The sequence below is a fragment of the Petaurus breviceps genome, unplaced genomic scaffold, assembly GCF_028583685.1.
Source record: "Petaurus breviceps papuanus isolate PSGF00001 unplaced genomic scaffold, PetGlider_PUasm1.0 90879, whole genome shotgun sequence".
Classification (NCBI taxonomy): domain Eukaryota; kingdom Metazoa; phylum Chordata; class Mammalia; order Diprotodontia; family Petauridae; genus Petaurus; species Petaurus breviceps.
The window spans coordinates 3,053,157-3,080,276 of NW_027187368.1; the positions used below are offsets into that span (position 1 = coordinate 3,053,157).

Here is a 27,120-nt window from a genome sequence, read left to right on the forward strand (position 1 = left end):
TGATGTCATCAGCTTAGGATATTCTCAATAATGAAACTCAACAAGGCAGATTTGTATGTTCTTTCCACTTCTAGTCTTCCATAGTTGCCTGGGGCCCTGGGAGGTTTTGTGGCTTATCCAGAGTCACAATGCCAGGATGTTTCAAGGCAAACCTTGTTAGAACTTGCACCCAGATATCCATGATGCTGAAGCCAGCTTTCTAACCATTACAGCAGCTAACATACCTGGATGAGGATTGTAAATCTACATGTATATGAGGAAGCCACATGGTCTAGGGGATGGAGTGTCCTTAGAGTCAGAAATATAGACTCAGCATGGTGTAGTGGATAGAGAACCAGTCTCTGAGTCAGGATAACCTGGGTTCAAGTCCAGTCTCTGAGAGAGACAGTGCATATAAATGATCATAGGAACTCATTGAACCACTCAGGACCTCAGGAAGCTCTCTAAGACAGTAAGTTATTAGGAGTTGCTAATCTGTTTTAGTGGAGGAAGTTTCCATGCCCATGAGTGGTTCCCTACAAGGATTAAATCACAGATCAGGATCAAAATATATATATAAATGTAATAGGGTATGCCTTGTACATGGTTTTCTGAAAGCTTCCCTTTAATAATTTCTTACAGAATAATAGTATTCCATCACATTCATGTACCATGAATTGTTCAACTATTACCCAATTGATAGTTATCCCCTCAGTTTACAATTCACGACCACAGAAAGAGCTGCTATAAATATTTTGTACATATAGGTCTTTTTCCTTTCTTTGATTTCTTTAAGAGAACCCTTCAATTTAAACAAAATTTGGCAGGACCCCTGTAGTAAAATCCTCTAAAAGTAGTGTTATTAACAAACAACATGAGGTTCACTTAAAAAAAAACTTGGAGTATTTCATGGTTTCTTCTGGCACAGTTTGAGAAACATTGCTCAAAAAAAAGAGAAAGGATTAATGAACTGCAGACGGGGTACTGATGAGCTTTGTACTAGCTTAGAAGGAAACTCCAAGAGAACCTGGTGCAACTGGGAACTTCATTTTACAAATGATGAAAGAGAGGATCCAGAAAGGCTAAGGTAAGGTCATATATCTTATTATATATGTATAATTATTTGCAAAGTCACTGTAAGAGTCTTGCTTTCCTGGTCAGCTTGTTGTATCTTTGACCTCATCTATGAGGTTGAAATGGTGTTAGGTGGAGAAACATTATTTTATGAGTACCAATTAACTTCCCTAGAAAACCAGTGTGGATAGAGGATAAAAGTTCAGTCAGGAAGAATGAAATGTAGGTCTGACTTCTAGCTGTATTGTTGTTCGGTCATTTCAGTTGTGTCTGACTCTTGGTGGCCCAGTTTGGGGTTTTCTTGGCAGATATGCTAGAGTGGTTTGTCATTTCCTTCTTCAGCTCATTTCACAGATGAGGAAACTGAGGCAAACAGGTTTAAGTGACTTGACCAGGGTCACACAATTAGTGAGTAGTCTGTTTTTTAATTCAGGTCTTCCTGACTCCAGGTTTGACACTCTATCTACTATGCTACCTAGTTGTATCACTATAAGAATTTAACTTGTCAGTGCCCACATAACTCTCTGAATGTATACATACACACACACCACATATACATATACACATATGTGTTTATATATATGTGTGTGTATAAGTACATACATGTGTATGTATAACAGATGTGCTGCTGATCTAAACTGCTTGAGAGATTTTTCTTGCTAAAATCTCCCAACACAGTAGCAATGATAAGTCTTCCCTCACCTCCTATGGTATTTTTTTCTATAGCATTTAAAAATATTAGAATACCACCATTTTTTCATTCAATGATCTCATGAACTAGAGGGTTCTCACTTGCTACCTCAAATCCCTTAAAGATCTCCCCTTTGACTAGGAACTTCCTGATTCAGTCTGGTCCCTTTCTGCCTTCCTTATACTCCTAAAGATGTACACATCCTATATTGATCACAGAACACTATTCTCTTAATAGTTAGAGCAGAGGTGATTCTCAGGTTGCCACCAATAAATGCAGGGAAGAGCCAGGAACCCAGAGATAAGGCTAATTCCTTGGATACAGAATTACATAATTAATTCTAAGTAATATCTATGAGCTACCTTCCATCTGTCTTCAGTAGAAAATTTCATTGTACTGGGTAGAGAAAATGAAACTATTACAAAGGATTGATTTCCTCATATCAAGATAGTAAAAAGGAATATAACATTAAATATGATCTAGGGATGGTTTGTGAGCATTTAGAAAAGGAAGTGGTGATCATTAATAGCAATTCATATAGGCTTCATCAGTACCAGGTCATGCTAGACTAACCTCATTTCCTTTTTTGACAAGGCCACTAGATGGATATATCAGAAGAATGCTGTAGATTATATATATATATCAGAGGACTTCTAGAGATGAAACACACCTAAATTTCAGCAAAGCATTTGACAAACTCTCTGTTGTTATCCCTGTGGTCTAGATGGAGAAATGTGGGTCAAATGAGAATAGGTGGATCGAGATCTGGTCAAATGAGAAGAAAGAAAACATTAAATTGGTTACAGCCCTTGAACCAGACATTCCATTGAAAGGAGGTCAACAGCAAAAGGAAAGACCCCATATATCCAAATATCTATAGAAGCACTTTTGTAGTAGCAAAGAACTTGACCAAAAAAACTATTAATTGAAGAGTGGCTAAATAAGTTGTGGTACATGAATGTGATAGACTATTACTCTGCCATAAGAAATGAGAAATATAATGGATGCAGAGAAACTTGGGAAGACATATGTGAACTGATTCAAAATGAAGCAAGCAGAACAAGGGAAACAATATATATTGATGACTATAACATTGTAAATGCAAATAGTAAAAGCAACAAAATCTAAAATGAATGTTACAAAATTATGATGCCCAATCAGTCCCAAAGAGGGTAAATGAGAGGGCATCTCCTCTTAGTTCTTTGCAAAGGTCCAGGATTATTTATATGGAGCACAACATATATAAGACCTCTTCAGTATTTTGGTTGGTTTTGTTGAACTATTTTTCCCCTTCTTTTTTTATTTGTTACTATAATAGATAGCTCTCTGGGAGAGGAAGATGGGAGGTGCACACTGAAAAATGCAGGCGATATGACAAAAGATATGAATAAAATTATTTTTAAAGGAAAAAATATTAATGGGTTGATGCCAACTTGGAAATATGCCCTTAGCAAAATGCACTGGGGAATCTTCCTTTGGACCTATGCATGTTCAACATTTTTATCAATGATATGAACAAATGCTTAAACAGCATACTTATAAAAACTGCAGATTTCACAAAGCTAGAAGTGGTGGCTAACAAATTGGAAAACAGAATCCAGAAAAGATCTCAATACCCTGGAGAAGATAAATTACTGAAGAAAGACTCCCTTTTTGAATTAGAAACTAAACTTTCTAAAACGAAAAACAGTTCAGCAGAAATTAGATTTAGACAGCATCTTATACTATGCACTATATGCTCAAAATGAACACATGCCCTTGAATATTAAAGGTCTGTAAAGCCAAGCACAAGCAGCTTTCCAGATAACTGCTGCTGTGAATAGCTTCAAGGTTCTGATTACATAGTATAGTGAACTCTCTATTTATTCAGTAATAAACTAAGACAAAACATTTACAGAAACAAAAGTATAACATTCACAATGTTATAACATAACAAGTTATCACTAAAGCAGCCACATAGTTTTCGCCAAAGTGGCTACATAGTTTTAAACAAAAGATATCATTCAGTAAGTCCTTAACTCAATCATCCTTAGGGAGCAAGCCTCCTTAAGGGACACAAAGTACAATTCAGTAAGCCCTTAACTCAACATCCTTACAAAGCAAGCCTCCTTAAGGGACATAAAGTACAAAGGTCAAAGTTCTCCACCCCTAGGTCACAGTAAATCATAATCTCAGCATCAGGTACCCAAGAAGAGGTCTTTTCATCTTGACTCAAGGCTGGCTCTCAGCTTCCATGGTTCCTCTTCCATAGCCCCAGCTCCTGCCTGAATCTGCCCAACTGTTACCTGGATTCAAAGGCAGGCAGCTCTCAGCTCCTTGTCCAGTTCCTCATCCAGTTCTCATTCCATACTGAAGCTCACAATGTCCAGTCCACCTCAAGTCCTTCACAGTTTCTGTTTCTAGGAAGACAAAGCTTAACAGAGCCAAAACAATATTCATACACATTGCTGGCACCATCATCAATTCACTATCTGCCTGTGAAATCAACAGAGACCCACAAACAAGGTTCAAGAGGTCAACACAAATCATCAACATAGAAATCAACTTAGATCCACAAACAAGCTCTCAGAACTCAACACAAATTGTCAGTACAGTTCCAGGACCTCTGAATCCCTCCTCCAGGACTTCTGTAAACAGACAACCAGAAAACCCTCTTTCAGGGCTTCCAGTAAGGTCCCAGGGCTTCTGTACAAAGTATCACAAACAAACATCACCACACACAGAACAGACAAACATAGAGTTCTGGGATACCACCAGTTTTCTCCTTTTAACTCTGCCACCACCAGAGTTCCGCTCTTTTCTCAGTTTTTCTCTCTTCTCAGTTCTGCTCTCTCCAGCCTGGGCCTCTCCTTATATATGGTCATTAGCTCCCCCCCTTCCTCTGCCATCAGCCACAGGAGTTCATAAGTTCTAGGGTTCAGAAGTTGTGGGGTTCACAAGTTCTGCTTCTCAACAAAGACTGGATACAATCATGGGCAAGAACTGAAACAAGGTGTCAACTACTTCTTTGCTTGTCATTATAAGGTTACATTATTAAAACATTTGAACAGAATGAAATCAGGTTCTTTTTACAACAGCTATTAAGGAAAAATTCTTAACTAAACAAATAAGCCATTTTAATTATATAAAATAAAGACATTTTTGCATGAATAAGATCAATAAATTAGAGTAAAAGTGATATCTTGTGGGGAAATTTGTAACAAATGTCACCAATAAAAGACTGATAACCAAACTATAGAGGGAAGGAACTTACATAAGTGATGCCAAGACCCATTCCACAATAGAAAAGTGGTCAAAATAATTTTTTTAATAAAAAAATGGTCAAAGGATATGAACAGCTATAAAATGAAAATTTGAAGTTTTCAACAACCCTATGAAAGGATACTCCAAATAACTAATAATTAGAGAAATACACATTAAAATTGTGAGTTTCTACCTCATAGTCGTCAGTATAGCAAAGATGACAAAAAAGAAAAATGACAATTGAGCAGATATGGAAGGAGATTCAAACTAATTCACTACTGATGGAGTTATGAAATGGTTCAACCATTCTAGGAAACAATTTGGATTCATATCACAAAAGTCACTAAATTGTGCATCCTCTTTGACTGAGCAATACCACTAATAAGTAAATAGGTTTTAAAAGGAAGAGGGAAAAGGGGCGGCTAGATGGTGCAGTGAATAGAGCACCAGCCCTGGAGTCAGGAGGACCTGGGTTTGGATCCAGCCTCAGACACTTAACACAAAAATTAGCCATGTGACCTTGGGCAAGTCACTTAACCCCAATTGCCCTCCCCCCAAAAAAACCCACAAAAAAAAGCAAAAAAAAAAAAGGGAAAGGACCTAAATGTACCAAAAAAAAATTTATAAAAGCATTTATTTTAGTGAAGAACTAGAAACAAAATGGGTGACTGACTTTCAATATAATGATATTTGATTGTAGTGGAATACACTGTGAAATAAGAAATGATGAATAAAAAAGAATTCAGAGAAACTCAGGAAGATTTATATAAACCAAAACAGGATGAACTGAGCAGAACCATGATGACAATTTACATGACGTTCAGAATAATGTTAAAGGCACTGACAAAGTTCCTTCTATGTGACAGGCACTTCACAGGACACTTGGGCCTATATTTATTCAATGTTCTATACTTGATAAAATGTTTTTTATCCATTTTCTCATTTGATTCTTACAATAACATTATTGAAGTAGATAGGGAAAAAGTAAGTTTGCAATCATGACTTCAGAAGACTAATGATGATGCCTTATGCCTCTTGGCAGAGAAGTCATGGACTAGAGGTATAGAATGAAACATTCTTTTTCAGATGTGGCCAGTGTCTTGATTTGTTTTCCTTGGTTATGTTAAATCTTTCAAAAGAGGGTTTTTATTGGGGTAAGAACAGTTCGTGTGTAGTAATAGAAATATAATAAGATGTCTAAGAGTGAGTAGACTGGTGAGCCAAAAGGTAGAACTGTCAGTCACTTTATTCTCCAATGGTGTCTGACTTTCTCCAAAATCGCTTTTTCTCTTATGTAAGCTTAGATTCTTTTCAAACCCAGCTATATAGTCAGAGATATTATGGCTATACACTACTATGATTTCTGACCCATTTTAGTCCTATAAAATATCCCACTCCTTCATAAAAATTGTTAAAAATAATCAATAAATTTTCTTTTGAATATAAGAAATAAAAAAATAATGTTAAAGAAAGCACTTTCTATGACACTGGCAAAAAACCTTTGGTGAGCATATATGTCTCCTTATTTCAAGATTCGATTGATACTGTTTTCAGAGGACTGTAAAACAAAACTCTCTCTGAGGTAACATCTGCCACAGAATCTTGTATAGGCCCAAATTATAGAATGTAGATAGGTAGAAGTCTCACTAAGTTTATCAGCCTAGGTGTACAAATACATATACACAAACACAGCTCCAGATACATACATACCTAGGCATGTATGTATTATGCATACATATATGTATTTAAACATGCTTATGCATTTGCATATTTGTGTGTGTGTGTGTGTGTCCCCTAACTCCAAAGTCAATGAGTGCTCTTACCACTTAACTGAGCCTCTGCGAGGAGCAGGTTCAGTCTTGGAGGACAACCTGTGTAAAGATACAGAAGCAGGAGACTGAACTCTGAGTTCAGGATAAAACAACAGGCCAGTTTGGCTGAAATATAGAGATGGGGGGAGGGGCACAGAGGGACGGTAGTAATGTCAAATAAGCCTGGAAATGTAGACTGGAACCTAACCAAGAAAGGTTTTGGATACCTAGTCAATAGAGAACCATCGAAGGTCATTAAACAGGGGAGCAAATGATTTGCATTTAAGAAGATTATTTTAGTAGCTGTAAAATAGATTGAAAAGGAGAGTACAAACTAAAGGTCCAGCTAGAATATTTTTGCAGGTGGTGAGTGGTGGCCATGTGAATGAATGAATGAATCAATTTGTTAGCCTTGATTAAATAAGTATTAAATATTATATGCCAGAAAATTGTTAGGTTCTGGGGAGACAAATAGAAAAAATGAAACAATCTACTTTCGAGGAGCTTATGGGGGGAACACATCTTCACAGAAGTACATAAAGAGTAAAAAGATGATGGGACCCCTTCCTCACCTCTGGTGCTTCTTATCCCCAGATTTTTTCACAGCTTAAATCAACTCAAGCATCACATAAGGCCTTCACTGGCCAACACTCCCCTCTTCAGCTTTTTATTTTCTTCATATTATCTTGAAATCACTTTGTATTTTCTTTATTTTTTCATCGAGATACCAAACAAGCAAGTTGTTCTTCAAAGGGAATATAATTCTTTTTGGACAGGAACAGTTTGATTTTATCTCCATATCCTCTGTGCCTAGCATAGTGCCATACATAATCAACACATAATAAATGCATATAATTTGACCGGTAGAAACGTAGAAGTTTGAAATGCTCATGGGACATCCAGGTGAATGGCAATGGGTGACATGGAACTGGAGCTCATGAGAGAGACTAGAGCTGGTAATTCTGTCAGAGCCTAAATCCATTACGTCCACCCCACCTGTGTTATTTTCCTAACACAAAAACCAATTGAGATGCCCAAATGTCACACATCTCCCAGGAGACTTCTCTAGTATCTTCCATATGCTAGAAATGCCCCTCATGGAGTAATCTCAGCACAGAGCTCAGAACATCTAAAGGGGCCTGGTCATAAGCAAGAGGTATCTCTTAACTCTATCTGAATCCTACATCAACCTTTCCTAAAAGGACTTCCACTTGCAGGAACATTCTGAAACTTCTGGAGATCCAAGTCTAAAGGCTAAAAATACACCCTCAAATTGCACACCCCAATTTACTTCCACTGAGCTACATTTTCTTAGCGTACACACCATCATCACATGTAGTCATCACCAATTACTCTAACACAGTTTGCCCAACACAATTTGCTCTCATCTTAATTCTTCCCACTCTGTCCTCTGTATACTTCATGCCCAAGTCACTCCACACTTTACAAATATATGAGCCATTTTCCATCCAGGTACTTCCTCTACTGATTATCAGCATTAGGAGGATGTCTTGATGCTCTCTTATAACTTGGGGTTTAATTGAGTCAATCAGTCAATAAACATTATTAAGCACTTACTATGTTCTAGGCACTGTGTTAAGCACTGAGAATGCAAAAAAAGGGGGGGGAGCTCCTTGAGGAACTCACAATCTAGTAGGAAAGATAACAAATAAATAAATAAGTACAAAAAAGCTACACACAGGATAAATAGGAAATAATTAAAAGAGATAAGGCACTAGAATTAAAAGGAATTGAGAAAGGCTTCCTACAAAAGGTGTATTTTAGTTCATATAAAAGGTGATTTTAGCTGGGACTTGATGGAAGCCAACAGGCAGAGATGATGAAGGAGAGCATTCCAGAAATATGGAGCATCCAGAAAACCAGTGTCACTGGATCAAAGAGTATGTGGTGGGATTGGAAAGTTGGAAAGATTCAAACCACTTTTGAAGACTCTCACACAATCAAGTTATTTTTCTGGTATGGACATGAAAAAATCAATATGTTGTCTTGGCCATAATTTATTGGTCACTGCTAACAAAAGCTATATTATAAAGGGTCTTGAATGACAAATAGAGGATTTTGTTTTTTATATTGGAGACAACAGTGAACCACTAGAGTTTATTGAGTAAGGGTGGTGACATGGTCAGACCTGCCCTTTAAGAAAATCACTTTAGTGGATGAATGGAGTTGAGTGGGGGATATTTGAGGCAGGTAGATCCACAAATACACTTTTGCAATGGTCCAAGAGTGAGGTGATATAAAAACATGAAATAAAGGGTGTGGGAAGTGAGCCTCTCATATAATAATAATAGCTAATATTTATATAGCTCTATGTGTCAGGTACTCTGCTAAGTTCTTTATAATTATTATCTCATGAACTTGTAGCAGCAAGCACCCTAGCATACCCAGGGTGGCTGCCAACACAGGTTCTTTAATCAAACATATGTCATTTACCTAGTTCAGGGGGAAAAGGTCAGCACCCCAAACTTCAGAAAATACAAACAAGTTACACACAGAAGTTATAAGCAGACAGAGAAACAGATCAGCAGACAGGCTTCCAGCTGTCTGACCATTACATCCATACTTAGTCAGTTACCAGAGAGGGAAGCACCAACGTCTGGGTTTTCAAAGCTGGGGGGCTCGATGGCTGTCCAGAGTCTTGTCTGGTTAAATCATAAAACTCTTCTCAAAGTGAGCACCAAAACAAAACCTCACATCAGGGTATATATAGCTTTCTCCTGGATCAGAGAATGCCACAACCGTCTTGATCCACTGCCCAATCACAAATTATCAAGGTGTGGGCATTCCTGAAAAACAAGCCTCTGACCATAAGCTCCAGGTGACCACATTCAGCCTATTAGGGGGCAGAGTATATTTTCAAATCAGGGAAGGTTCTCAGAGTCACTTAAACCTATCAAAGGGCCTACGGGCAGGGAAGATCTTAAATTCCCATTCTCATAACAGAATCTCATTCTTATCTGACAAAAGAGGGTTGAGAACACATACTTTTTTTTCTTATGGAAATGTTCTCATTTATTGCTATTTGTCAGGTTCATGGTAAAAAAGAAAAATTATTTTTAAAAATGAAAGACTTTAAAAATCTGAAGAATTTAATGATCAGTCATGTCTCCAGGAAAATAATCATGTTTTTCTGTTCTCTGCATGTGGGAATGTTTACATTCATTGATGTTTTGTTAAGTTCATAATTTTTTTAAAAAGAGAAGCAAGAAAAATGAGTACAAAACTGTGATTCTTGCAGTAGAGATATAAGATAGAATTGAGAGTGATTCAAACCACTTTTGAAGACTCTCACACAATCAAGTTATTTTTCTGGTATGGACATGAAAAAAATCAATATGTTGTCTTGACCATAATTTATTGGTCACTGCTAACAAAAGCAGTAACTTTGTTATACTATGTTGAGTGATCTGGCATATGTTATACTTCCTTATGGTCTTTTCAGTATTAGAATCCATTCCAGGCCAGCAGACATAGCTTCTAGCAAATGTTTCCTGAGAACAGTTTCCAGATGTGCTACGTTTCAGCCAAGATAGTATGATTACTGACCATTGGAATAGCCTATTTCTCCCAGAAAAAGCATCCCCTATGAATTATGAGGTATATCATAGGATCATCAAAACTTCAAATCAAAGGGGGTCTCAGAAATTGTATATATACTCTAATCCCCATATTAAGGATAAATCACCTTGACAAGTGATCAACCACCATCACTTCAAAAGAACAAGAAACTCACCATCTCTCAAAGAAGAACAATCCACTTTTGGATTGCTCAAATTAATAGGAAGATATTCCCTGTAGATCCAATTATGCCTCCAAGAGAGACTCAGTGGAAGAGAAATGAAAGGAAAAGAGAAACTCCAAAATAAAAGCACTTGACTTAATGCCTCTTGAAAAGAGATTGTTTGGGCATCTGCATCATCATTCATCAATTACAGGCAAGCTTGGGCAAGATTTTTTGAAAGCCTTTCTCCTGACAAGAACAGCAAAAGATTGACTCTAGCTATTGAATGTAGACACTGCTAAAGGTCTTATTCGTTGTACACTTTTTGTCTTCACAAAAAGTCACCTTATCATTGTCTAGTACTGGCACAATTGGCATCATCCACTGGGCATGTGACATTGTAATAGTATCTGTTTTTATAGATGTTTTATTTCTGGACCTCTTATCTCTAGTTGCCCTCCACAGTCAATCAGAAGGATCTTCTGAAGGAATCTGGTTTCTAATGGAATTCTAGTTTGTAGCATTCCATCTTGGAAGTCAACAATAGAAACTTACTGATAGAAAAGACTTTAACCAATCAGGTACCATGGAATAGACTTCTGGAATAAAATTCCTTACAAAGGCCCATCTAGCTTCTGATACATTCCTTATAAATCACACTTCCAGGGGTAAGATACCTTACTACACTTGAAGTTGATAACACCAACATTAAACTGGTCAGTTAATACTTCATCGACAAGAGGTCAGTAACTTCCATTTGCCTTACCCCAAGGGCAAGAACATGGAGTAAGGAGGAAGAAGGCAGCAATAGGGTCTAATGGAGAGAGCAATGGCTTTGTAGTCAGAGAACCTGGGGGCAAATCCTTTCTCTGATGCTTCCTACCATTGTGACTACAATTTCCTCCTCTGAAAAATTAAGGGATTGGACTAGATTATCTATAAAGTCATTTCCATCTCTAAATCTATACCATAAAAGCAGTTCTTAAATATTTTGGTCTCAGAATGCCTTTACACTATTCACAACGATTGAGGACCAACTCTCCTCCCAAAAGCTTTGTTTCTGTGGGTTCTATCTACCAGTACTTACTTATTTTTGAAAGGAAAACATCTTAATTACAAAAATTAGTTTTGACCTTAATGAGCCTGAGGAACTCTCAGATGTCCCACAGTTTGAGAACCACTGTTCTATACATACATCCTTTTCTAGAGGTCCAGAGACTGGGGTAAAGGGCAGGGTGGATTGCTTAGCCCTTTGCCAAAAGTAAAATAACTAAAGCAAAATGTCATCATATTTGAAGATTCATAATGAAAGCCAGAACCAGCAATATTCTGGGAAGTAAATTACTACTATGTTTAGCTAGGAGTTGCCATTTGAAAGGGAATCAGAAAGATATATGCATCCCTATGTGACATTGTCTCTCAACTCTATGTTTCTTGCATGTTTCGTACACATAACAAGCAATCTGGGACCAAAGAAACCCAAATAATGCTATGCTCATTCAGCTTCTGTGTATTATCATCAATTGATGCACATAGGACTAGGGAGGCAGATCAAGATTACATCAGTATCAGGGAATTCCTGCTACTGTTCTTTTTTTTTTTGCCAACTTTTTCTTTTTTGCCTTTTTTTTTTGGTGGGGGGAAGGCAGGGCAATTGGGGTTAAGTGACTTGCCCAAGGTCACATGGCTAGTAAGTGTTAAGTGTCTGAGGTCGGATTTGAACTCAGGTCCTTCTGACTCCAGGGCTGGTGTTCTATTCATTGCGCCACCTAGCCGCCCCTGTTCTTTTTTTTTTTAATTGGCAAGATTGACCCTTTGTGACCCTGTTTGGGGTTTTCTTGGCAAAGGTACTAGAGTGGTTTGCTATTTCCTTCTCTAGCTCATTTCACAGATGATGAAACTGAGGCAAACAGGGTTAAGTCACTTGCACAGGGTCACCCAACTACTAAGTGTCTGAGGCCAGATTTGAATTCATGAAGATGAGTCTCTAACCACTGTGCCACCTGACTACCCTAAAATTGATTGAATTTATGGTAAAAAGCATCATCATCAGTTGACACACCCTAACTATGTTGTCACAGCAACAGCCCTTCTGCTATGCCCCCATATTTTTGTGCTTCTGGTATCAGCATCCTTGAAATGTCATTTTTAGGAAGTCCTGTGACAAAGGTCCATCAAAGGCTCAGGGCCTTGACCACAACATTGAATCCAGCCCTAATTTCTCCCCAAACAGATCACCTGGTATCTTCCATTCTGACTAAGAAAGACTCACAGTTTTACATATGAATCCTTTCCCCTTTGGATCTGCTATAGAAGCTCAGATATTTTTGTGGCTTGACCCTGGGAAGGGCAGAAGCATCAGGGCAGAAACTAGGACATTTTAAGGTGCTTCCCAACAGAGAGAATCCTGCTGAAGATTAAAATTACTGCTTTTTAGAGACTGGGGAAAGAAGTAGTTCCCAGAACGCACAAATCATGAAACTAATTAGGCCATTCCTAAAAGAAAGCGCTTAGGCACAGAGGAGACATTCAACCTGCAGAGGCCTTGTCAAGCTGGCAGATGACCCTCTATAATGTAATAGGAGAAATGTGGTTATGAGTATGCCCTGGCCTAGGACAGGGGCTGGGGGCTGGGCAGGGGAGAAGGAAGAGTGAAGCCTGAACCAATGGGGTGCTTCTGGATTATCTGGGGTGAGCTCATCTCACAAGAATATTCCATTATTCAATGGTCATAAATAGTTCCTTTTCTTAGGGGGTGGGGAGGCAAGCTGGACTGTATTTCACTGCAAATTCATTGTAATATGCTCTTTCTCTGTTCCTTTTTTCCTCCCAGGAGAGAACAATGATCACCAAAGATAAAATCCTTTTCTTTCTGCTGTTTTTGCTAACTTTGGGGCTCATCATTCAGGAATTTTTCCATAGGTAATAATGAAATACTAATGAATGTGAGTTTTGCTTTGTCTTTGATGACTGAATCTAATCAGCCAGAGTGTCGTAGTATACTTTTTTAAATGGACAGCAACTCAAGATAAATGAATAGAGCCTTCCTTCTTTCCCATCTCCTTGCCCCATCTGTGGGCTAAAAAGTACAAAGTAGAATCACATCCAATAAATATTTTAAAGTGTACACTAGGCACATTTGCTAAGAACTAAGGATACAAAGAGAGAAAGAGAAAGAGGCAGCAGGGCAAGGAGGTAGGTGGCCTGGGGTTTAACACCTGATATTTTAAAGAGCATTGAAACTAGAGAGAATCCAATAAGGTTTCCCATAGGAGAGACATGGAGAGAGAATGCATTCCAGGCATGGAGAACAACCTATTGAAAGTCACAGAGGCAAGAAAAAGAATGCTGAGTTTGGCTGGAAGTTAAGCGTGAAGCAGAACAATGTTCATTAAAGGTGGAAAGGAAGGTTGGAGCCAGATTGTTAAAGGCTTTAAAGGATAAGCCAAGGAGTTTGTATTTCATCCTGGAGGTAATAGGGAGACATTGGAGGATCTTGAGCAGAGGAGTGATAGAAAAGAGAGGGAGAGATGGAGAGAGATAGAAAGGGAGAGGGACAGAGGAAGATGGAGAGAGGGAGAGGGAGAAGGAGAAGGAGAAAGGGAGAGGAAGAGGGAGGGGGAGGGGGAGAGAGAAGAAGAAGGGAGAGAAGAAAGAGGAGAGATAAAATTTCTACCTCTGACTCAGGAAGGAGAGAAAAGTTTTTATATTGTCCTCTTTTTATTAGCTTTTGTTGTTGGAAACATTTTTAGATAGCTGTAACAGCTGTTTTATTGAGGCAAGTAAACTGTTTTTTTTTTTAAATGAAGCTTAAAGTAGTAGTATCAGACTTAAAAAAGAAAAGTATGCCTGCATGTAATATACTGACTTGGAAACCCAGAAACTAACATTAACTGTGCTGTATTGTATTTTTATGAATTTTGTTACGTGTTTTCAAATTGCATTTTAATCTGGTTGGGGTCACAGTGGGAGTTTGAAATCCTTGTTTTAAGGCATAGCTAAAGCCTCCTGCCCATGGCAGTTGGATCCAAGCAGAGGGCATTTTCATGTATTAGTCTCATCTTCCTAAGGAAGATGAGTGAGTTTCTGTTTGGTTTGTTCCTCAAAGGTGGTCTCTGGCAAATAAGACAAACTAAACTTTAAAAATTTCCCATTTAGAAACTTATTCAGCCAGGGTAGTAGCCCCTGATGGCTGAGTCAATCCATACATCTTACATCCACATTAGCACGTGTTCAGAACAGCAACAACAATGGTGTTTGCTTTGCCTGTGCTCATAGAGGTAACAGGGTCACTCACTTGGGAGACAAAAGAGCTGGGTTCAAGTTTCTGGCTCTGTCACTCACTAAATTTGTGACTTTGAGCAAGTCACTTAATCTCTTTAGATATCAATTTCCACATATATACAGTTGTCTCTGCCACATCCAGAGGATTAGAGGTGCTGTATTGCACCCCCTCACCCCAATCTGGAAAATCCATTTAAAATGTTTTAGCCCTTCCTTCATACCACAGAAGTCTGAATTATTATATTATTAAAAGATAAAATATGTTGATGTTATATAATATTCTACCTGTACTTTGTATTTCAGAGTTTCTAAACCTTTTTTTAAAGCAATTGGGATTAAGTAACTTGCTCAAGGTTTCACAGCCAGTTATTTTGTGTGGGTGCCAAGTATCTGAGGCTGGAACCGATCCCAGGTCTCCCGACGCTGGGGCTGGCACCTTAAAGCTTTTTTGTGTCATCTGCTGTGCTTCACATGTCTTCTGTAGCTTCCACAAAACTTCCCCCAAATTCCCATTTAGTTCTTTGTGTTGACAGAAATAACCATGATGGGGAAAATTTCAGTGGGGGAGGGATAACTGTAAAATGGGGAGGTTGAACAGCTGCTTCTCAGAAGTTGTTTCCTTGACTGTAACAGTCGATGAGTCTGTGAATCTTGGTACCAGCTGCAGTTGAGGGTTGTCTTTGTCTTTACTGGGCTAAGTAATGAAGGTTGCTCTACTGATATCATGAGTCCTGCAGAGGGGGCAGCAGGCTAAAGTCTCCCTGGCAGAAAATGAACCTGGTCTCCCAGTTTCAGAAAGGGACTCTAGATCCAGTTGTGGCAAATAAACTTTCTAGAAATGAATTCAAGGGTGCTAACTCAGGGAACAAGATTCTGGAGGTTGGAGGTTAACTGGGCATTGTCTATGAAGTACCTATGAAAGTCCAAGAGAAGGATCAGAGACTTACAAAATTTTGGAGTTAGAAGGAATTTCAAAGGTCATCTAGCTCAATCTATAACTGAACAGCAATCTTTTTACAACATCCCTCTCAAGTGGATAATTAACATTTCCTTGATGCTTTCCAGAGCTGGAGAACTTAGCATTTCCTAAGAAAGCTCAGGATGTTTTTGGACAACTTTCATTTGAGGGAATTTTTCCTCTGTCCCCTTGCAATTTTCCCACAGTGCTACCAGCTCTACCCTGGAGAGCTAAGCAGAAAAGTCTAAAACCCTTTTCCATATGACAACCCTCTAAATAATTTGGGGGATTTAACAGAGAATCAAAAGCCTTCAGGGACTCAAGAGAGACCAGAAGCAGGAAATATGGTACAGGAAGTATTCAATGATTTAGAGAGTGCAAGGATTGGCCCTTGGGATTCAAGGCAAATAGACTTGGCTAGGCACAAATTTAATAGTGGTACAGTGGATAGAGTGCTGGGCCTGGAGTCAAATCGGCTTCAGACACTTACTAGCTGTGTTACCCTAGGCAAGTCACTTAACCCTATTTACCTCAGTTTCCTCATCTGGAAAAATGAGTTGGAGAAGGAAATGGCAAACCACTCCAGTATCTTTGCCAAGAAAAACCCCAAATGGGGTCACAAAGAGTTGGGCATGAATGAAAGGCCCAAACAACAACACAATCAGTCTCTTTTCCTTGAGAAATGGTCCACAGGATGTTAGACTTTCCATCTCCCTACTGGGAGAATACTGGGTTTAGAATTATCTTAAATAAGTGACTTTGGCTCTTACTTAACATGATAATCTTTGTATAAATTCTCTGGGTCTGTGTCCTCTATAAAATTATTTCCAAGTTTCCTTCACAGGCTAATGCTTATGATCCTAAGCAGATAGGGTTTAGCCCATTGCTTACTACCAGGATGTCAAAAATAGAAGCATGCTAGACCCTGGTCAAACAAAATGCCCTTAACCCCTGGTCGATATGGGCTTGGGTCTAGAAGGGGCATTCTTTAGCCTCCTCGCTTCCCGTCGGACTTCCCTTTTGACTTAACCTCAACTTAATGTTCAAAGCATCCTGCAGTCTAGAAGCAGTCTACCTTTCTGATCTTAACACAATTTATCCACAATAGTCCTTTGCCTGTCCCTTCTGGTTCTACACTAAACTCCATTCAAACTTGACTACCTACTATTTTCTCTGACAGCATGGTGAAGTAAAAAGTTTACCTACTGTCAGAAAACTTGGGCTTGAATGCTTGGGCAAGTAGTCCCTTAATATTTCTGGGACTCAGTTTCTTTATCTGTAAAATAAGAACTTTAGCCTGGTTGACCATGAGATCTCTTCCAGTTCTAAATTTTTGACCCTATGAAATTACTTAACTTCTGTGGACCTCAGTATCCTCATCTGTAAAACAAAAACTGAGAAGATTAAACTAAATGGTCTATCTCTAAGGCCCCTTCCAGTTCCAAGTCTGTGATCCTATGACTTCTTTTACTTTCCTACCCTCACTTTAGTTTCATTACCTTTACCTGGATTTTCCTCCCCTCCATCAAAAGCATTTAATACCTTAGAAATCATCTATAGTCCAATTGCCCTTATTTTACAGATGAGAAAACAGACTCAGAAAGGAAATCTTACCTATCCTTCAAGATTTCATTTAAGTCTAATGCTACCTCCTCCATGAAGTCGTCCCTGGTCCCCCATGGTTGCAAATGTTCTTTCTTCCTTCCATGAGTTTCACAAAACAATCTGTTTTTTCTCTTACATCCATGCTCTCTCTTCTAGTATACTAGGCATTTGTGCCAGAGTTCCTACCAGGTGGAAAACTCCCATGACTCAAAGGCCCATGCCTCATTTATCTTTGTATTTCCACTGCCTAATGCAGGCCTCTGAATCAAAGTGAAAATGTGTGTGTTGTCTTAACAATGAACTGTTTGATGTGACAGACATTTACAAATGTAATGTAACCAAATGGTAGCCAATGGTCCCATAATCACCATTCTTTACTGTTCCATTTGCACTCAGGGTGGATCAGCTGAACATATCTCATCAATCCTATGAGCTTCAGCTGTCAGACTGGTTTAGACCCAGGTAAGAACAAAACCTCTGTTCTACATGAAGTAAATACTTGGGGCAGGACCCAGCAAGTGGTGTCAGGTGGCAGCAGCAGCACAGGAGAATGGATGAGATAGGAAAGGGACATGTATTTAGGGAGGCTTGTTAATCACTCGGTGGACTGCCCTGCTGAAGGCTCGTGCCAGTCTGTCTTGTGTTCCTGAGTTGGTGTTGGTGCTATTGGTCAGTCCTTTCATTCATGCCTGACTCTTTGTGACCCCATTTGGGGTTTTCTTGGCAAAGAGACTGGAATGATTCGCCATTTCATTTTCCAGCTCATTGTGCAGATGATTAAACTGAGGCAAACAGGATTAAATGACTTACTTAGGGTCACACAGCTAGTAAGTGTCTGAGGCCAGATTTGGATTCAAGTCTTCATGCCTCCAAGCCTGGTGTTCTATCCATTGTGCCACCTACCTGCCCTGGGTGTTCCTGAGTTGGGGGGGGGGGAGCAATCAGAGTAGGGGTGGGGTTAATCAGGGCACAATGCCTTTTACATGGCAGGCACATAAAGAAATCTTAAATTAAATTTGATCATGACAAAGGAATTGAATTGACCTAATTTACCAGCAGACATTCAAGAGGAAATGGATGCAGGTTACAAAGTCAGGAAATCACATAATAATGGTTGCCATGTGCATCCTTCTTTACAAAGTGCTTTATATACATCATATATGTAATAGACTGCTTCTTGGTAGCCCTGACTGTGAAATACTAGAAATACCACCCAGGCAGCAATGGAAAGAACACTGACTTTTTCTGTAGAAATAGTCCTGAATTTGGAGTCAGAGGACCCAGGTTCAAACTTTGCTTCTTCCATTTATTATTCGTGTTACCTTGTTCAAGTCATTTAATTGATCTAGCCTTCAGCTGCCTCATTTACCAGATGCAAGGGTTGAACTAAATGACCAAGAAAATCCTTTTCACTTGTCCATCCATGAGACTATGATCCCATATGATCATTATAAAAAACCTAATGAAATTGGAAGAGCAAATATTAATTCAATACTTAGATGGATCTGTGATCTTCTCTGAGACTGGTATGTTTACTGTTATGACCATCCATGAGTAGCATGTTATTGATTGATTTACTTAATCAAAACATCTTAAAGTAAGTGATAATACCCTGAGAGCTTAACCAGTGAAAATAATCAGCCAAGGGGCGGCCAGGTAGCACAGCAAGTAAGAACACCAGCTCCAGTGTCGGGATGACCTGGATCAAATCCGGGCTCAGACACTTAGCACCCACCCAGAAACACCTGGCCATGTAACCTTGAGCAAGTTACTTAACCCCAATTGCTTCGGGGTAGCCAGGTGGCTCAGCGAGTAAGAACACTGGCTCCAGTGTCGGGATGACCTGGATCAAATCCGAGCTCAGATACTCAGCACTACACCCAGAAATAACTGGCCGTGTAACCTTGAGCAAGTTACTTAACCCCGATTGCTTTAAAAAAAAAAAAAAAGAAAGAAAATAATCAGCCAATCAATCAATCATAGGCTTTAGACTAAGAACCAGAAATTCTTGGACCTGGAGTGACATTGCACAAGAAGGAGAGTTCAACTAGATTGAAGAAACTTGGTTATGTCCTAGCATTCATGTATAAGTTATCAAATCAGTTGAGAAGGTAATCATTCCAGAGGGAGGGCCAAGTTGGACATTCCAGTAAAATTCTTGAGGCAGGACCACCAGGGTGAAGGGAAAGGAGAGGTTCTGGATACATTCAGCATTGCTTTAGGTGTCCTCCCCACTTCTCCACCTTTGGCCAAAGGAGGACTTTGAAGGGTCCAGAGGATGTTCAGAGGACTTTCCTTTTTCTGACTGGAGCCCTAATGGCACCCGCAGATCAGCTGACCAAAGTGTCTATATTGGGAGCCAGGAATAGACTGGGTATAGATTCATGGTTTCACAAAGAACCCAGCAGAGAAACTACAACATGCTTAAAGGGAACTTCTTGAACACCCCCAAATGGGAGAAATGATTTCTAGCAATTAGGTGCTGTGCTTTAGCACTCATTCTCTCTAAGCTTGAGTGCAATTTCCCCTAGACTCTGTATGTATTTATGGAAGAGTGTATCAGAGTTTTGGTGGGGGGAATGTCTTGTACTAAATGTTTTTATTGTTTTACCTTGGCAAATACTCCCTTCTAAAAGTTTTTTAAGACTGGGTTACTGTAATGATTCTTAGCTGATAATCTTGGGGTAAAGAAAAGAACATAGTAGGCTTCAAGCCAATGGTATTAGAGAATTGGCTCCAACAAATCAGGGATATCCCAGAATACTGAGAGGAACATGTAGTCTTTCTCTGGGCCCCAACACTTGTCAGTGGGAATGGGAGTTGGCATAAGGAGACTTGGAGTTTATTTGAGTTATAGATGCTTTCTCATCCTTTTGTGATTCTTGTTCATATTCTTTCATTGATGTCCGCAGAGAATGACTCCAATGCAATCACACCCCTACTGGCTTCTGACAATGTATACAACTTTATGCCCCAGTAAACTCTCTCCTCATTGCTGAGAAGAGGGTGATATGTTTTGCTACATTTTTTTAGCATCTATGTTTTTCAGAGTATGGCTACATTTTGATGAAATTTTAATTTACATTGCTTTGTTTATTTTTTAATATTCTTTTGGGCCTATTTTATTTTACTCGGTACTAGTTTGTGCATACTTTTCAATGTTTCTCTGAATTCCTCATATTTTCTTTATTTTTTTACTATGCAATGATAATATTCAGTTACATTCATCCATACCAGGTTTTTTGGCCATTTCCCAATTTCTGGGCCACCATTTTGTTTCCAATTCTTGGCAATGATAAAGAATAGTATATATATACATATATACATATATATATACTTTCCTATCTGTCTTTTTCCTTCTTAGGGAATAAGCTCAATAAAAGGCAAAGCTTTGGGGGGATGCCTAATATGAGAACATGCTTACTTACCCAGGCAAGGAGTAGGTAAGGTGGTATAATGTAATAAAAAGAATACTGAGTGTGAAGTTAGAGGTTTGCATCAAGGCTCTACCATTTACTACCTTGTGACCTTGGGCAAGTCACTTCTCTCTGACCCTCTGTTTCCTTATCTTTAAAATGAGAGAATTGTCTAGGTAACATCTAAAGTCCGTCCCAGCCCTAAATCTATGATCCAATAACAGGGACTCAAATCCTGGTTTTGCTACTTAATACCTGCATGACCTTGGACATCTTTATCTGTAAAATGAGATATTGGATTAGATAGTAGCTATGGTACCTTCCAGCTCTAATTTCATGGAGTTCAGAAATAAAAATTAAAGGAGTCTCAAAGCCTGCTGTCACCTGCACACTTGCTAGTAAAAATCTGCAACTGGTTTTATCACTACCTCCTTCTTGTAGGACCGTGAGCATTTCTGATTGGTCCTGAGTTCTCTCTTTTTCAAATAAATATGTCTTCAACCAGAAGAATCCTGTACTTGCTGAGAGAGAGAGAGAGAGAGAGAGAGAGTCCAGGACTAATGAAACTGTTTCAAAGAGAGATGTTCTAGTTAAAAGAGTTATCAGAGGTTATGCTATTTCCTGCTTTGTCCATGCAGGCCTGGGACTGTTAATAAAGGTGATGGATCCCCTGTTGTCATGGGAAACAATGTAATTCCCTGGAAGCACCTATCAATCAAAACAGATGGGAGTAAACTGTGTAAATATTCTGACTTAACCCGACCCCCAAAGAACAAGGAAAAAAATTTACCTACCTACCTCCCTTGATGGCAGAGATAAGAGACTAGGTGTGAAACATTGCAAATATAATCGATCTTAGACATATTAGTTTTACAGAACTGACTTTTTCTTCCCCTCATTTTTTATTCTTTGTTACAAAGGATGGTTCTCAAGAGGAAAGGTATATAAGAAAGTGATATAAAAATAAAAGACAGCAATAATGTTTTTTCAGTGATCAGACTGAAATTGATTAGGTTTTCCTTTTTTCTTTTTCCCCAAATTATTTTTGGTGATAGAGATAAGGATGGGGCTGGGAACAATACTTGGACTAGGGTTAGGGACTAGGCTTGTGATTTCACTGGTATAGGGAACTCCCAGATGAAAAAACCCCTTCCAACAATGCAGATCAGCACCTCCCCTCTGCAACTTATAGTCTTAGAGAGGTGCTTCTGTTGCCTTTAGTGCAATGCAAATATAAATATCTTACTTTTCATACTAATGAGAAAGCCATGACATAGTGTAAATAGCACAGAATTTAGAATCTAAGGTCCTACTTTCAAATCCCAGTTCTGCTCTATATGAACTTCATGACTTTGGGAAAGTCATCTCTCTGGGCCTTAACTTCCTCCATCCATAAAAAGACGAGGTTAGATTAGATGATTACAAACATCTTTTCAATTCTAAATCCTAGGGTTACTTCCTTTTCAAAGGTAACACAGAGTAGTGTTCTTAAGTCTTAAGGTCTACTCGCCAGACCAACAATTGCCCAATGGGGTCACTGTCGGGCCCATAGCATAAGCAGGAGAGAGACTAAGAATTAGATCAAAGGCAAGACAGGAGAGGGGAAAAAACAGAGAAGCAGGAGGGGTGGGGAAAAGACCAGACAGAAGTTTCTTAACTTTTGAATCTGGGAAGGCTATGCACCCTTTCTGAGAATAATGTTTTTAATATATAACAAAAAAGCCATAAAAACAAGAGGCCAAAAAAAAGTAATTATATTAAGATAGTTTTCCAAGTACTAAAACAAATTTTGTGGACCCCAGGTTAAGAACTGCTGAATAGTGGTAAGATGCTTACCACAAAAACTCAGGATGCCATTCACTGCCTCCATGCCAAAGTTTGCCAACCTCTGGCTTATGCGCTAATGCTCTGAAAAATGCTGAGACTTTCTATTCCTAAGAAAACCCTAAAAGCTGAACTCATGCAGCATAATCCCATGCCATTCTTCATTTTGCTATTTGCCTGGGTAACATCTGGTGTTGTCTTAGTAAAAGAGAAATTAGTTCAATTTGCTTTGCTGTTTTATCCAACAGAAGACGCCCACAGGTTAAAACAGTGACTGACTGGCTTGCTCCTATTGTGTGGGAAGGAACTTACCATGAATCAGTCTTAGAGGATTATTACAAAAAGAAAAACATTACTGTGGGTTTGGTGGTGTTTGCTTTTGGAAGGTAGGTATACCTAGTAACTACCCTTCATTTCTACTTTCTCATTTTAGAAATGTACATGGGAGGAGGGACTGCCCATGAATTTAATAAAACTCACCAAAGTATTCATATTTAATGAAACATTATTTGTACTTTTTATTTATAGAAAGGTAAGGCCCTTTCCTCAAGGAGATTCAGATCTATCTATCCCTTATGATGACTAACATTGTGGGATACAGGCTGAAAATATGGCATCAGTGTAAATGGCAGACTGCCAATTTCAAGTTTGACTTCTCAGATCAAAAAAAAAAATTGTTTGATAGCTCCTATCTGCAAACTCTGTCTCCTTAGAAAAACCTAGTACCTGTTTATTCCCAAGGAATTGCCCTGATAAGGACTGAGATCTCTTAGGTGGAGAATTTATCCTCTTTGAAACTTTGGGACGTGAACCGTAGTAGTCATGGCAGCACAGAAATTCTTGGCCCATCTAAATAGATGAATAGAGAAGTAGCTCAGAGTTTAGGGGAAATGGTAATGAGTCATTATTAGCACTAGGATTTTGTCTAAAGTCCTTTAAAGGTTAAAAGTCTTAGCCCAACTGTGACTCCTCTTCCTGTCTTTAGCAATGACTTCTTCATTTTTTTGCAGGGTGGAAGGCAGGGCAATTGGGGTTCAGTGACTTGTCCAAGGTCACATAGCTAGTGTTGTGTCAGAGGTCAGATTTGAACTCAGATCCTCCTGACTCCAGGGCCGGTGTGCTACCTAGCTGCCCTCAATGGCTTCTTCATTATAGCCTTCCATAAAGGAGAGGTTTGAGAACAGAGGATGCTTAGAGGGGCTGCTATCACCATGGTTATTAGTAGAGTGTTTCAAGGGTAGTTGCTGTAGGTACTTTGAATGGAAGAAAAAGAACTCCTCATATGAGTCAGATGTTTGTTAATATAATTATTTATGTTATTCCTCCCATCCAGACTGTGAACCCCATGAGAACAGGGACAATATTTTGCTTCATCTTTGTATCTCCCCTGGCATAGTTCTCTGTACACAATTGATGGCTGTCAAATGTTGATGTTAAAGATGCTCAGAATAGACAAGAAGATTGTTTGCCATATCAATTTTTTTCTCTCTCTTATAAATTCTACTCATTGCAATTTGCCTATGAAAAGAAAAACATATTGCAAATGGAAGTTCAGGCCACCTTGATTCTGTGTGCAATGAATTTTTAACCCAAAATGGAGAACTTTGTTTGTTCGTGTTAACTTTCATCTTCATGTTGCTATTGTTCTATTTTAGCTTTGATTCTGTCTTCCATTATAGCATCATAATGTCAGAGTTGGAAGGGATTTCAGAGGCCATCAGACTCCACCCCACCTGAAAAAGAATTCTCTCAATCAATCAACATTTATTAATACCTATTGTTTGCAAGGCATTGTGCTGTGATGGGGATAAAAAAAAAAGAATCAAAAGTCCCTTCCCTCAGGGAGTTTACAATCTAAATTATGTACAAATAAGCTATATGTTAATGTTGTTGAGTCATTATTCAGTTGTGTCCACCTCTCTATGACCCCTTAGGGGTTTTCCTGATAAAAATACTGGAGTAGTTTGCCATTCTCTTCTCCAACTCATTTGATAAATGAGGAACTGAGGCAAACAAGGTTAGAAGACTTACCCAGGGTCACACAGCTAATAAGTGTCTGAGGCTAATCTTCCTAACTTCTACCCCAGTACTCTATCTACTGTGCTACCTAGCTACCCCAGATAAGATAAATAGAAAATAACTAATAGGAGGAAGGGGTTGGGGAATAAAGAGGAGTTGGGGAAGACCTCTACAATTCACCTAACAAATGGTCATACAACTTTGCTCAAAGATCTTAAGTGAGAGAGAATACACTGTCTCCTGAAATTGCCCATTGCACTTTTGGAACCCTCTAATTCAGAGGTTCCCAAATTTATTTGGCCTACTGCCCCTTTAAAAAAATTACTTGGGGCAGTTAGGTGGAGTAAAGCGCCAGCCCCAGAGTCAGGAGGACCTGAGTTCAGTTCTGGCTTCAGACACTTAACACCCACACACACAAAAAAAAAAACTAGCCATGTAAACTTGGGCAAGTTACTTAACCCCAATTGTCCTCCAAAATGCTAAATAAACAAATAATTATTCAGCACCCCCCTGGAAATCTACCCTTTAACCATTTTTAAAAATTTGTGTCATTTCAAAACACACCTTAAATTTAATAATTTATTGTAAATTTGTGGGGTTTTTCCTGCATTGAAATTTTGATGATACAATATTGCATCATGTAATCATATAGTATCTTATTTGTAAACAAGTCATTATATGCACATATTCTTGCCAATGCATGTTGGATTTCCTGACAATGGCAACAAGCTTGTCTGCCAACACTTGCTTGTTAAGACCTGTCTGTAGATTTGACCACTGATTGGTTATAACTTGCATTTTGTGTGTTTATTTGGAAATAATGTAATCACTATGACTTCAACTCTGTGACACAACAGATGAAACAGGTACAAATGGTTTTTCAGAATTTTCTTATTTTTTCTTCTTTCCTTATTCTTCCACCACCCTCTTATTTTTATTCAATGCCCCCCAGTTACACCCAAGGCTACTATGGCCCTTCTGGATCATTCCAGCACCCTCCAGGGGCAGTATTTCCCAGTTTGGGAAATGCTGCAGTCTCACTATTGGGAAGTTTTATTTGTTATTTTTGTTTTACATCAAACCTAGATTTGCCTCTCTGCAGCTTTACCCCCCTGCTCCCAGTTCTGCTGAACCAACAAGACAAATCCGCCTTCTACTTGAAAGCAGTTATCATATCCTTCCTTTTTTTTTTTTTTCAAATGCTTTATTAACTTCTGGTTTACATCATTCATTTCCACCAGATTTTGAGTTACAAATTTTTCCCCCATTTTTTCACTACCCACCGCCCCAAAATAGCGGTCCCACAGGATATCCCCTCCTCCAATCTTCTCACTCCCATATCTTCTCCCATACCCCCTTTGACTTTTCCAGTAAGGCATGGTGGATCTCTATGCCCCAATACCTGTATATCTTATTTCCCAATTATGTGTAAAATAGTATTAATAGTGTATATATATTTAAACATTTGATTTTAAAACTTTGAATTCCAGATTCATTCCCTTCCTCCCTTGTCATCCACCCTTACTGGGAAGATAAGCAATTCAGTATAGGTTGTACATGTGTAGCTATGCAAAACATTACCATAGTAGATACATTGTAAAAAACTGACTATATTTCCCTCCCTCCTATCCCACCTCCCACTTGTTCTATTCTCTACTTTGATCCTGTCCTTTTGCAAAAGTGGGTGCTTCCAACTTCCCTCCCCCCAGCCTGTCCTCCCTTCCATCATGCCCCCTCTCATCCTCTTCCTCTCTACTCTCCTGTAGGGTGGGATACCCTATTTAGTGTGTGTTATTCCCTCCCTGAGCCAAATTCAATGAGCATAAGGTTGACCCCTTCCCTTTTGCCTTCCTGTTCTTCCCCTCCATTGTAACCATTTTCCCTTGCCTCTTCTATATGAGACAGTTTACCCCATTCTGTCTCTCCCCATCTCCTCTTGTTATATTCCTCTCTCACCTCTTAATTTCACCTTTTAAGTATCATCCCTTCCTATAAAATTGGTCCTGTGCCCTCTATCTATATATACCTGTACACATATATACACACATTCACATATGTATTCATATGCCCATATACCCTCCTATATAGACATATATATTTCTATTCCCTTCAACTATTTTCATACTAAGAAAAATTTCATCAGTTACAATTATTGTTTTTCCATGTAAGAATGTAAATAGTTCAATTTTGATAAGTTCCTTATGATTTCTTTTCCCTGTTTACCTTCTCATGCTTCTCTTGCTTCTTCTTCTGAATGTTGAATTTTCTATTCAACTCTGGTTTTTTCTTCAAGAATGCTGGAAAGTCTTCTATTTCATTGAATGACCATATTTTCCCCTGAAACATGACACTCAGTTTTGCTGGGTAGGTGATTCTTGGTTTTTATCCCAGCTCCTTTGACCTCCGGAATATCTTATTCAAAGACCTTCTATCCCTCAGTGTAGAAGCTGCCAGATCCTATGTAATCCTGATTG

At 38.8% G+C, this 27,120-nt stretch overlaps 1 protein-coding gene across 2 annotated transcripts in view; it reads left to right on the forward strand.

Moving 5' to 3' along the window:
* Positions 1–802: 802 nt before the first annotated feature.
* Positions 803–27,120, forward strand: part of LOC138150379 (N-acetyllactosaminide alpha-1,3-galactosyltransferase-like) — a 34,943-nt gene continuing 8,625 nt past the window's right edge. The window contains exons 1-4 of one of the 2 annotated variants that reach the window (XM_069073779.1): positions 939–1,066; positions 13,374–13,462; positions 17,784–17,849; positions 22,876–23,013. In XM_069073779.1, the coding sequence (XP_068929880.1) occupies positions 13,383–13,462; positions 17,784–17,849; positions 22,876–23,013 (284 nt within the window). In that variant the 5' untranslated portion in view covers positions 939–1,066; positions 13,374–13,382. Of the gene's footprint in view, positions 1,067–13,373; positions 13,463–17,783; positions 17,850–22,875; positions 23,014–27,120 lie in introns of both variants that reach the window. The other variant, XM_069073778.1, reaches the window with a different exon arrangement.